Genomic DNA, 13461 nt, shown 5'->3' on the forward strand with positions numbered 1-13461 from the left:
GTAAGGCACTTACAATGGAAGTGAATGGGGGCAGTCCATACACATTAAAATTACACTCTGGCCCGATTTCCTTTCATTTTGAGTGCCTTACTGTAACCACAATTCTGTATTTTATTTTTTTTATGAATGAGGGGAGAGTCGAAATTACTGCCTGACTGCATGTTTCTAACCTCCAGTCATCTTTAGACAAATTGAAGAGGATGTTCATCTCATCGTCGTCCTGTAGGAGGCGATATGCAGCGCTCACATGGTGGTTTTCCTGTACAGCACGGTCGTTGTAGAGTATAGCTGTATCTGATCTGTAAAATATACATCAGTAGTTTTCAAGCACACTGATGTATTGAATAATATAGAGTTGAGTGATAAACATGTTTTAGTGCAATGGTACCTGGTCTGTATGTGGAAGTTGTTGGTGGTGCCGGTATGTTCGTAATCGTGCACAGCTGCGGCAAATAGCATAGCGAAGATTTCTAACTCGGTCAACCAGTGCTAAAAGTAGGGAAATTAAGATCAAATTTAATACGATTTGTGCTGTATAGACAAATGTCTTTGTTATTGCCATTTCAACTTTTTTTACAATCACGAAACCTATTTTATCATCTCCAGCTTAACTGCAATTCCATTCTTTAAAATGCGCAAAAGCATTGTTCCAGCATCAAGTTATTTTTATTATTTAGCGGTGCTTGTTAATGTAGAAAATGTAAAAATCTAGTTTCACTTTAGATCTGGTCTTAAAGGGATAGTTCACCCAAAAATGAAAATTCACTCATAATTTACTCACCCTCATGCCATCCCAGATATGTATGACTTTCTTTCTTCTGTGGAATACAAATTAAGATTTTTCATAAAATATCTCAGCTCTGTAGGTCCATACAATGCAAGTGAATGGTGAACAGAACTTTGAAGCTCCTAAAATTACATAAAGGACACTTAAAAGCAATCCATATGACTTCAGTGGTTAAATCCATATATTTAGAAGCGTTATGATGTGTGGGTGAGAAAAAGATCAAAATGTAATTCCTTTTTTACTTTAAATCTCCACTTTCAATTTTGCATCTGAAAGTGGAGATTTAGAGTAAAAAAGGACTTACATATTGTTCGGTTTCTTACTCACAGCTATCAAATCACTTCTAAAGATATAGATTTAACCACTGAAGTCATATGGATTGCTTTTATGAGTACTTTATGTTATTTTTGGTGCTTCACAGGTCAGACCACCATTCACTTGCATTGTATGGACCTACAGAGCTGAAATATTCTTCTAAAAATGATTTGTTTTCAGTAGAAGAAATAAAGTCATACGCATCTGGGATGACACGAGGGTGAGTAAATGATGAGAGAATTTTCATTTTTGGGTGAACTATCCCTTTAAAAGGGCAAAATTCCTAACATTTAAATCAACACCGTCTTTACTACATTATATTATAGAGCTATTTCTTAACCTTCAATAAATAGCAATACCATTCTCCTGAACTGAAGATAAGCATAAAGAAAATGAAATAATATTGGTTCCTCTAAATTAAGGTGCATGGCATTATTTTGTATTAGCTCTAAATCACCAAAGTGCCAGCATGACAAGGAGAAATCATCTGTGGTTCAATATTGTAAATGCTAGGGGGCAAGTCATTTATCAGACAAGTGATGTGATGTCCACACATCACAGAGAGGTTAATGAGCCTACGATATGAGTGACAGGAGAGTGTTTTGAGATGTCGAGGGAGATTAACTTGCTATTGATTGGTATTCGAGCAGCACCTTGAAGCGAGAGCGGACCACTGCACCTAATTTCATTCCAATGGCTCCAACCTCAATAAATACCACAAGTTCAGTGTCAGGCTCAATAAAACGCACTTCAACGTCCCAGTTCAGTAATAATAATAATAATGATCAACCACAGGGACTCGATGTACTGTACATTATTATTTTACCCAAGCACACATAAACATTGTTTCTTGAATTCACAGGGCATCTGGCCCCTTTTCCCAGGGCGAATGAGTAGGTTACACAATGGCACACCTACAAATCATGCAACTACTTCAAAGTAATTCTTTAAAACACATTAATGTTTAATATAATGTAAAATAACATATACAATATATGGGTTTCTTCAAATTCTGGCAATTTCATGTGCCAGGGGATGATTTTCATTAAATTAATATTCTGGGTTCAATACAAGCTTATCTCATTTTGCAGCATTTGCAGCATGATGTTAATTACCACAAAAAAATATTTCGACTCGTCCGTCCTTTTCATTACATTTTCTTGGGGGGTTTAAATGCAGAAATGTAAAGTTTATCATTTTCTAAAAGCACTTATATTAATTCTTCCTTTAAAACTCATGTATTATTTGAGCTGCAAAGTTGTCAAAATCGTCATTTTAGGGTTTGTTGACATTACGTCATAGCAATTAAGTTGTAAAATTGGCAATAAACTTTACACAGAAAAGATTAAAATGCGAAAATCATGTTATGTTAATCAAACTAAAATCATGTTAATATATGTTGCAGGGCTCCCTATTCTTCTATTCTGTGAAATATGAAACATGAAACAAGTGATATTTTAAGAAAACAAAGAACAATCAAGGTAAATATCACTTGTAAGCAGAATATTTTTATTGGTCATCATTTCCAATCAAGCAGTAATTTTGCCAAATTATGCAAAAAGTGTGAAACTATTATATAATTGTGTGCATTTATGATACATAAAATGTAAGCCTTAGCAAGCCTTAGTCTTAGCAAGACAAATAATTCAGTCCTAAGGATTTAATCTGAAAACAAATTGGAATTGGGTGCAATGTGAACAAAGCCATATCTTCTTTGAAGGGTTCTAGGTTTGTAACTCTAGCTCAGGTCTAGACTTACCACCATGCCAGTCTTGAGCAGAAGATAATGCACTGTCTGGGTGACGTCTGCAGCATGGATTAGATTGTGGTAAGGATTTCTGTGTTTGCCATAGCCCACCTCCAAGGCCTCCACAAAAGACACCAGGGCAGAGACAGGGATCTAGAGACAAAGAGGACATAGAGTGGATAAAAAATAACATCACCACAGTGTCGAATAACCAATCGTAACCTCACTTTGTAGATAATTTGGGTGTTGGTTAGTGTCACTCTACAAAGAAATGTCCTTATGACAGTTGGTTGAGTCAAAACAGTATATATCAAAAGTTTGCACATTGTAAACCTCAAAAAATATTATTATTAGTTTTATTTTTTTACAGTAAAACAATACTACAATGGATTGCAAAGTACAGCTTTAAGGTTTAAAATCCTGTTTGAACATTTGGTAAGAGAGCTTCTTACCTTAAATCGATTGATTAAGTCATATCTGGTGAGAAGTTCGTAAAAAATAAATTTTAGTGAATGATCTCCGCTGGCATCGTTTAGTGTGAAGACATCAAATGACCAAGTGTCCACATGCTAGACCAACGACACATACAGATCAGTTAGTGCATTAACTTCACAGGTTCTGAGCATTACAAATCACTCTTACATAGTATTATGCAGTATTACCAGGCTCATTTCTTTTCCTATATAACTTAAAAATACTTTTTCCACCCTTATACACAGGGATTGAGAAATGATTCTATTGTGCTTCATATTTCAACCCTGAGTCATAAAAATAATTTCAGCAATAATGCAAGAGTTTTGGTCCACATCACGGCTGCCCGTGGGTTTTTCATTGGACTCCGTTCTATATTTTTCTATATTTTTCTTCCCCTCTCAGTTTAGAGCCTTTATTTATTTTAAAACAATGTTCTCTGTTGGTTTGATTAGTTGGTTGCAATGAACATTTGGAAAATGCTACATTAAATATTCAGATCCTCAGATTGGACGGTTTGTCCTGCATTTTATCTCAGTCAGGACTAAGAGCTTTGAATAGCCTCAGGCTCTGAGATTTTCATGCGGATTCTCTGTCTACTGTGAGGCCTAAATCCAGCTGTGAAGTTGACAGGATGGTTAGCGGGTGTGCAGTACAAACCTGGGGCCTTCATAAAACACACTTACAACCTAAATTACAATAATTTGGTCCTATATTAAGTATGCGTCCACAGAAGTACTTTTTAATTTGAAAATGTGCTGATTTTGCTACGTTCATCAACATCGGAATGGTGTTTTCCTCCACCCAAAATTTTAAGATTTTTGAAAATGCTATCATTAATCGTACACTTTGGAAACAGATTAATGTGGAAATGGCCTAAAAGTGACGGACAAACATATTGTAAATGCAGAAACTGATGTGAAAATGTAAAAAGCATGCAAATTAATTGAGTGACTGAATTTTTTACAAAATCATTGACCGTATATTTTCTGATTAAGTCTGCATTAATTCAATTCCTTATTTGGTTATCCACTGTTTTTATTTACAATATCTGTGCATAATAGGCAACATTATTCCTTATGAAAGTAATAATGAGGCCACGAGATAACAGGCAGTTTGTGATGATTTGCGATCGATAAAGTGTCATAGATTTAGATTTTTTTCCCCCAATTTGGAATGCCCAATTTCCAATGCGCTCTATGTACTCGTGGTGGCGTAGTGGCTCGTCTCAATCTGGGTGAATGAATGAATGGATGTATTGAGCACGTTACCGTGGAGACATGGCGCACGTGGAGGCTTCACGTTATTCTCTGCGGCATCCACGCACAACTCACGATGCACCCCACTAAGAGCGAACTACATTAAATCGACCGTGAGGAGGTTACCCCATGTGACTCTACCCTCCCTAGCAACCGGGCCAATTTGGTTGCTTAGGAGACCTGGCTGGAGTCACTCAGCACGCCCTGGATTCGAATGGGTGTTAGTCAGTGTCTTTTACTCGCTGAGCTACCCAGGCCCCCTAGGATGATTCTAGGTCATAAACAAGGCCCCTATATGCATCACTAGATGTTTTGTAAGATTAAATGGAAATTTCACTTAAAAATTAGATTTCTGTCATTATTTACTCACCCTTATGTCAGTCCAAACCTGTATGACTTTCTATCTAGTGTGGTGCACAAAAGTAGATGTTAAGGCCCCGATATACTTGCGACAAAATCAAAGTCTACCCTATTTATTCTCTATTAAGATTACATAGATTTAAATGGACCCAGCCAGCAAATAGCAGCTACTTTCAGGTGACATTGGTCATCTGATACATTGGTATTAGTCTTCTGTTACTTATTCTTGTCACTTAGCTGAAACTTTATATATTTATTTGCAGATAAAGCAATCAAAGGCAAATTGCCTTGGGCTCAAGGGCATAAATGTATAGTGGTGGGCTAAAGGAGATCTACATTCCATTTGGTCTCCACTACAAGGTTTGAACCTCTGCCCTTAGTTATATCAGCCTAGAGGCTTAACCACAACGATACCACATTATTCTGTCCATTTGACTTTCATCCACAGAACTGAGAAAAAAATCCAGTGCTACGTCTGGAATTTTTATGAGGTTGGATGTTTACATAACATAAATGCTCTCCTGTTTAACCCAAGCTTATAAACCGTAGCCTCGAGATACCACCATAGTCTCATGCTGCCCCAAATTATTGAAATCATGCTCTTAGACAAGTACTCTGGCAGTACTATGGTCCAGTAATGGTGTTAGGTGGTAAGACAAAAGTACTTTGAAATATACCATAATAGTGAATGATTACAATATTCATACACAATGCTATTGCATTTTGAATGTTGCTCTTATGTTTTGCATTTGTGTATTGTAACTTTATTTTTGAACAATATTTTCATACTATCCTGACGCACGAATGTATTAGCTTCCCATATATGCACTGACCTGTATATCACATCACACAGTTCCAATTCTTTCCACAGCAAGAGGCACATCTGCGTGTCTGTGTATTTAAATGCATTTATGTGTTGGTGTGTGAGTGCGCCATAAAACTTTAACTGGAAATGAAATCTGTGTCGTGCACATATGCTGCATCCTGTAAGACAAGTTTGTGACTTACCTAACCACAGGCTAAACTCTCTCTGCCCTGTTCAATCATGTGTGTGTGTGTGTGTGTGTGTGTGTGTGTGTGTGCCAGGTGACCCAGCTGGCCAAGGGCAAGATCAATTCTGCACTATGGTTGATTAAACAGGCCTGTTTGCCTGGCAGAGAGTTTGATTTGGCCAAGTTTCACATAAGCTATCGTGCATTCACAATATGTCACTGTGTTCATATTTTGTCATCACTTTTGACTACTTAAAAAATCTGGAGGAGGGAAAATCCCAAAATAGTGAAATTCTGGCAGATTGAAAAAAAAGTTCAACCCAAATGGCAATTTTGTCATCATTATCCACATGCATTCTGTTCAGATCCTATATGACTTTCCTTATTATACGGAAAGTAAAAGAAGATGTTTTAATAAAGATAGCCCTCCGTCTTAACCATACAATCTCAGTGGATAGTGCCTCACTTTAAACCTTCAAAAAGCGTGGACATGCATTATTAAGTGCTGAAAACAACGCAAGATCTCGCATGAACACACAAGCCACTGTTTTCAAGCTACACTTATGTGGCTCATGAATGTGAAACCAACGTTTTTAATTTTTTGCTGAAAAATTTACTTAAATTCCGGGTGTTTTCTCACCAAAATGTATAGTATGCCTTCAAAAGACTTTAAATAAGATGCAAGAGTCACAAGGACTACTTTTATGATGCTTAGTCCTTTTTAAGCTTTAAAGTGAAGTAATAGAATTTGTATTTGTGTGTGAACATTACAACATTCTTAAAAATGAGAAGTATTTAAAGTTTCAACTATAATAAGCTATCCTTTAAAACTAGATTCTTTTTTTAAAGTTTATTTTCTTTAAAAACATCCCAGGGGACATACTGTAAAAGTTCCTCTAACTGAAGAATCACCAATATGTGTTTGAGGTCACAACTCATAGTCTGATGAGCACAGCTGATTGGCTGTTACCTTCAAGGCAGTAATCACGCTAGGCGGATAGCTGAGTCCAACCATGTTGGAGGTCCGTCGGTACATCCTGTCAGAGAGAGATAACACACTCCTGTCAGCGTGAGAGAGATTCCGAAGGAAAATAATGTAGGAAAATCTAGTGTTTTGGTCAAGATGCCCTTTAACATTAACATCTAAAGGGCATGTAATGCAGGGAAGAAGACATGGAACAGAAAATGCACAACAGGGGACAACAGTTCTGTCCTGATCAACCCATTAATATTACGTGCAATCCATCAGCCTGTACCTGCTTGAAATGTATTAGCTCTATATCAATACATACATTTACATTTATGCATTTGGCAGACGCTTTTCTCCAAAGCGACTTACAGAGCACTTATTACAGGGACAATCCCCCCAGAGCAACCTGGAGTTAAGTGCCTTGCTCAAGGACACAATGGTGGTGGCTGTGGGGATCGAACCACCGACCTTCTGATTAACACATACAGATATATAGGAGATGTTGGCTGAAATGCTGTAAATGACTGTAACACTGGCTTAGAGGTGTGGACCATTTTTAACAGCGTTGAGCCGTATGTTCGTCTAATTTCTAATTTGATTTGCTGCAGTTCTTAGAAGACCTGACAGCTGCTGCCTTGACTCTGATGCCTCCATCATTCAGCACATGCCAGATACTCTCTCTGTTTCTTCTTCACTCTTCATCAAACTTCAGGCATTTTGCCGATTACTTGGGACTGCTGACATTCTGAGCCAATAAGAAAATCTCAAAGCATTGATTGGCGTGTCGGTAATGTTCTTTCTTAAATGAAAAAGATCCCAAACAAGCTCTTAAATGAAAATGGAGGCAGAGAACTACTGTTTAAAGAGCACATTTTATGCTAATTTATAGGTTCATAATTTTAATTTGCAGATCTAGAATAGGTTTACATGCTTTAATGTTCAAAAAACACATTATTTCTTATACTGTACATTTCTTTTCGTCGTTCTTCATACTCTGGCTGAAACAATACTGATTTAACTCCAATCTCTTTAAAGCCCCCATTTCCGAAAAGCCCAGTGTGCTCTGATTGGTCAGGTGGCCTAGTCTGTTGTGATTGGTCAACCTCGTAGAGCGTGTGTCGGAAATGTAACGGCTCTTACCATACCTGAGTTTCAGCTCCCGAAGCTTTGTGAGCAGCTCTGTAAACACTATTGTAATTATAGTAACAGTGGTGTTGGTTTTTGCCATACCAGCTCTAGTCCGAGTCCCATAATGAAACTTTGGAAGAACAAGCTGATCGACCTGAACCACCTTCGCAAGCACGACTTAAGCAGCTGATTAGCTAAACTTTTTCTACACAGTAACATTGGATAGCAGGTTAGCAGATGCCTACAGCTGTGCACTGGGTGTATACCATAGCTACAACACAAAACTCCGCATTTGAACTCTCGGTAGCTGATAAATCCACATATAATCAAGCATACTTACAGGTTGAGAAGCACCAGATTGTCCCAACAAAGCGGGAACTGCACCATCTTTTATGAGTAACCATCTTGAAAATCCGGCATTGGTTGTGGTTGTACTGATAAAAATTTAAATAAATGTTAACCACTGATTCTTCAATTCGTTTGCCTTTGGAAGTCCAAACAAAGAGGTTTTGCTTTTCCAGTGAAGAAAACAGCATCTTCTCGACATGGCGACAACACTAACCCAACTCATCCTGGCGGGCGGGCCAAAGTAGCCCTTAGGTGGGCATTATGCAAAATGTGTTACATAGTTATGTAGATACTTTACGAAAGAAATGGCTGGACTACAAACCAGCCGTTTTGTGTAGTTCTTGAGCAGTGCTGTCTTTGGGAGAGAATAACTCCCTTTTGCGTGGACATTTTGCTTTGTAACTTTGCAGACCTTTTAAATGCACAAACAGCTATATTACAAACAAAAGGTAAAATCCCAAAAAGCGTAATAGGGCCTCTAATCAATGAAAACAAACCTGGATGAATCCAGTTAGGCAATTGATTGAAAGCCACAAGTCTCATCAGTTTATATTTCACATTTGAGGAAGATATTATGAAAAATGAGATTTCTGCAATATTTTTCCAAGACTATGTCCAGGTACCAAGAAGCCTCCTTGGATACCTCAAAAAGCAACCTAATGATCAAATGTTATGAAGGGTACTGCAAGCTATTTTAGTCATATACACTATTCATACCGATAGTCGCCCATTCAACATTCAATGGCTGGTGATGGCCAGTGATACAGACAGCATTCATATGGATGGTCAGACATAGAACCAACAAACAATCACACTGATGGCCAGCCATCAGACAAGCCATTTGTTTTATATTTGGTCTTTTCAGACCACAATGCATTTACCATATAAATCAAATGGGAAAACAAACACACACACACACACACACACACACACACACACACACACACACTCTCTCTCTCTCTCTCTCTCACACACACACACGTATAATGTGTGCATGTTACATAGCAACTCACCGATGTAAAATTGGACCATCTTTTCCGTCCTCAAGTATATCACCGTCGTCGCTGTATTCACTCCTCAATTTCGTCATCGCTGCTTCGAGTGATCTCAAATAAAACATCTTCAGCAGAAAAAAACTTCTTTTGACGATCCATTTGATGAGATAATCCGTCCAGTAAGTAAGACGCGAAAACAGATGTTGACTGGGGAACCGTCTTTTTACTATGGCTCGTTTGTTGTCAAATGACGGGGGTGTGTTCACAGCCTAATTCGCAGGTTAGAGTGGCTGATTCAAATAAATAAAAAAACATCTTGTTCGTGAGGAATTTAAAATTCCCGGATATCGTTGGAATCGTGCACTGCTTGGCTACATTTTCTATCAGTCATATCATTTCAATTCTTTCATTGGCTTTCGTTGTAAAGACAAAACAATAGGATCAGCATATCATGACGTCAAAAAACTGACCGCAGTGTTTGGATATTTCGACCTATATATTGCCTATCTTTGTATTTGTGTGTGTGTGTGCGGTCTTAATTTGTTCATTACACTCTAAGCAACACACCCATATAACGTTCGGCTACCGGGAGTCTGTTTTTATGCATAATTTTATTGCATAACCGACAAGTATGATACTTCACCCTGAAGAAACTCGATGTAAACAAAGGAATAACCATCAATGTTACAACATTATTGTTTCTTTGGACTAAAAATGCTCTATGGGATGTTATTCAGTGGACCCTCACCTTTCCATCCAATCTGGAACTTTTAGCAGTGGATGCGTGTGTGGCTCGTTATTACGACACTACTGGTAAGTACTCCGTTTTTGATTACGTTTGTTTGATGTGTATTGCTTACATAAATGCAAGAAATACATTCGTTATAAGCTTTTCATCGAAAAACAGAGCTCTATCATCGATGCTTGAGGCTTACACCTTTAAAATGATATATAGTTTGCCAAGATTAATGATGTTCTTTCACGTTAAATCTATTCATAAACATTAAACTGTGGGGGGGGGGGGACTCTTCGGTGCGACTGCGCACTGGTGCAGGTTAACAGGTTAAATTAAACGGATTCAAAGCTACGGCTGAAATGAACTACATGGGCGATTGTATGTACTGATTTAATGGTGAATTTAATACAATTGCTATGTATTTAGCAAATAATAATAATAATACATAGGAATGATTAAAAAAAAATTCTGTTTCGCAATTTATTTAATTTAATGGGTTTGGTATTGTTACCGACATGTTACAAAAGTAAGCTAATGTAAGTGTTCTAATAAAGCACATTTAAACTTTTATCCTAGTATTGTGTATTTGTTTTTAATTTAATACATCTCCTGCATGGAGGTTTGTGATATTTTAAAGCATACTGAAATAACTTACAGTGGAGCGGTAGTTAGGCGCAAGTTTTGCCATGGAGCGAACACGCAGCAGGGTTTCTCTTATCAGTGAGCGGGGAGGGAGCGGGGAGTGGGAAATGGAGAACCTGGAGTGAACCCAGATTGCCATTTTACTCCACTCCACTTACATTCTCTGACGTGGACAGGTTATATGTTTTGCAGTTTAGTTTTAAGAAATAGTCTTTTTGGACACTACAAGAAATAGACATTTTCAATAAACAACAGTATTTTTTTAAAGAACAATGGACTCTTATCTCAAATAATCAAGGAACATTTTCCATGGAAGAGCCCCGCACCCACCTTTCCACAAATATCCCAGCTTGCACCGCGTGCACAATGCTGCGAAATCGCGGCTTCTCTTCCGACCGTCTCAACATCAGCCCCATCTGACGTGTGAAAGTTGATGCCAGCCAGTCGCGCACCTCTGAGGGAACAGAGTCGGACTGGATGTCACTGAGCTCATCCTCTGTGTCCACCAACCGCCTGCAGGAACACACAAACACACAAAAACTCAAAAAAGACACGATTCCTGACTGAAGGCACTTAAATGGGTAAGTCATGTCACTCGCGATCTCGTCAGATGGAATTTCTGCCAAAACGCCTCTGAGCAAATTTGATGAAACGAAACGGAGATAAAAATCTACAATCTACGCCAAGATTAAGGATATGGGGTAGTTTTGTGCGTGTACATTAGGTTATAATGTACATGAATGTATAAGGAAGTTATAACAGAATTAGCTAAATGCTATATAAAATCATTTTAAATGGAGTATGGCATGTCAAACCGCAGGACATGTCAGTTAGGGGTAAACCCATGTACAAACATATCCAAATATTCCAAAATCACCTAAACATAATTCTAAACATGTCTACGGTTGTCTGAGCATTATTTAATTTAAAGGATGCCACACTTATTTCTGAGATAGTAGCAGATGTCTAGACATCCATTTCATTCGTCAACACATCCAAATAAAACATCTAGAAACTAGATAACACGCAGTACCTCTAACATTTCCTCTTTATGTCTAATTAACCTAGAGGTTTTAGAGCAGATTTAGGGATTACACCATCTAACACACTCAAGAAACAACATTTACCGAAGACCCCTGACCTTTGACCCCAAGGTTGTTTATATATTTGTTAAAGGAATAATTCACCCAAAAATGAATATTCAATCACAATTTACTCACCCTCATGCCATCCCAGATATGTATGACTTTCTTGCTTCTGCAGAGCACAAGATTTTTAGAAAAATATTTTCACTCTGTAGAGCCATACAATGCAAGTAAATGGTGGTCAAAACTTAAAAGCATAAAATGAATCCATATGACTCCAGTGGTTTAATCTGTATCTTCAGAAGCAATATGGTAATAGGTTTGGGTGAGAAACAGGTCAATATTTAAGTATTTGTTATTCTAAATCTCCACTTTCATTTTCACATTATTCTTCCTTTGATTTTTGTCAATTAACATTATTTGTGCATAACGCTACCTACTGGGCAGGGTAAAAAAGAACATCAATATTGAAATGTTTCTTATCCACATCTATCATATCGCTTCATGACATGTATCCGCGGGTCTGAGTCGTGGATTACTTTGTGCTGGACCTTCACGGGACTGCCTGGTCACCATTCACTTGCATTGTATAGACCTAGAGAGCTGAGATATTTTGGTTGATCTTTCCCTTAAGAGAAAAAAGGGAGAGAAATTTACAATTTGCGTGTAGTGTGTTTTCTTCACCTGGTCTCTTCAATGTAGACAGACTCCAAAACGGATGCAGCATATTCTAGATTTTTCTTCAGGTCAACAACTGAAGCCTCACCTCTTTCCAACTGTTTCACTAAACATCTCAGCCTGAAATGAGAAGAAAACACATCAAATCTGATTATATGGTGATTTTATTATTCCATTTTCGCTTTAGGACTAGGGATGTGCGAGACTAGTCGACTAAACGGTTCTGATACTGCTAGTCGACACAGGAAATAATAGTCGGTCAATATGTGTCCTCATTAAACGGTTTTGAAAAAGAGGATATCTGGAGCAGATTTACAAAGCTCATTTTTTCACCTCAGACTGCGCGTGCTTCTTCCCTCTCCAACTCGTGGCGCGTGAAGGATAATGTCCTCTCGCAAGACCAGCAAAGTAGCAATGGATATCACTTTGGTGATGGTGCGGGAAGCGTATTTCCAAAACATTTTTGAGTCACATTGAGTCTTTAAATCTGTGTGTGCTTGCAAGTTATTTTCCCGCTGAGCGGGCTTTTTCAAGCGCAGGATAATCACCTCAGGTGAGTCAGGTCCTGTCTTTCACCGGACCTTGTTGACATGTACATTTTGTTAATCAAAAATGTATGCATTTTGTGTAAGTAGCCTAGAAAATGACTATTTCAGGCTATGTATGCAAATGTTATTTTTAGCCTGTTGATCAAGAAAGCTATTTTCAAGAATGTGCCGACTGCTTAACAGGTTAAACCCTTTTATTCTGTGTGCACATCATGTTTAGAAAAATTAATTTGGGTTATTGTACATTTCTCACAGGCTTATTTTTTTCAATCCTATTTATTTATTTATTTTATACCGTAATTGTTATTGCTTATTGTTCTTAACCGAACAGCTGTCATATTAGATCATAAAGCACGTCAACTTTAAAAAAATAAATAAAAAATCATGCACAAGGCTTAAA

The 13461-nt window shown here is 37.8% G+C and overlaps 1 protein-coding gene across 5 annotated transcripts in view; it reads right to left on the reverse strand.

Moving 5' to 3' along the window:
• pde1ca (phosphodiesterase 1C, calmodulin-dependent a) overlaps positions 1 to 13461 on the reverse strand; it is a 91779-nt gene that overhangs the window by 20775 nt on the left and 57543 nt on the right. For all 5 annotated transcript variants that reach the window (XM_052113702.1, XM_052113704.1, XM_052113701.1 and 2 more), the window contains exons 3-9: positions 12520 to 12633; positions 11081 to 11263; positions 6902 to 6968; positions 3302 to 3418; positions 2862 to 3002; positions 389 to 489; positions 171 to 299 (exon numbers count right to left, since the gene is read on the reverse strand). In XM_052113702.1, coding sequence (XP_051969662.1) covers positions 171 to 299; positions 389 to 489; positions 2862 to 3002; positions 3302 to 3418; positions 6902 to 6968; positions 11081 to 11263; positions 12520 to 12633 — 852 coding nt within the window. The remainder of the gene's footprint in view (positions 1 to 170; positions 300 to 388; positions 490 to 2861; positions 3003 to 3301; positions 3419 to 6901; positions 6969 to 11080; positions 11264 to 12519; positions 12634 to 13461) is intronic.

The sequence above is a fragment of the Xyrauchen texanus genome, chromosome 41 (assembly GCF_025860055.1).
Source record: "Xyrauchen texanus isolate HMW12.3.18 chromosome 41, RBS_HiC_50CHRs, whole genome shotgun sequence".
Lineage (NCBI taxonomy): Eukaryota > Metazoa > Chordata > Actinopteri > Cypriniformes > Catostomidae > Xyrauchen > Xyrauchen texanus.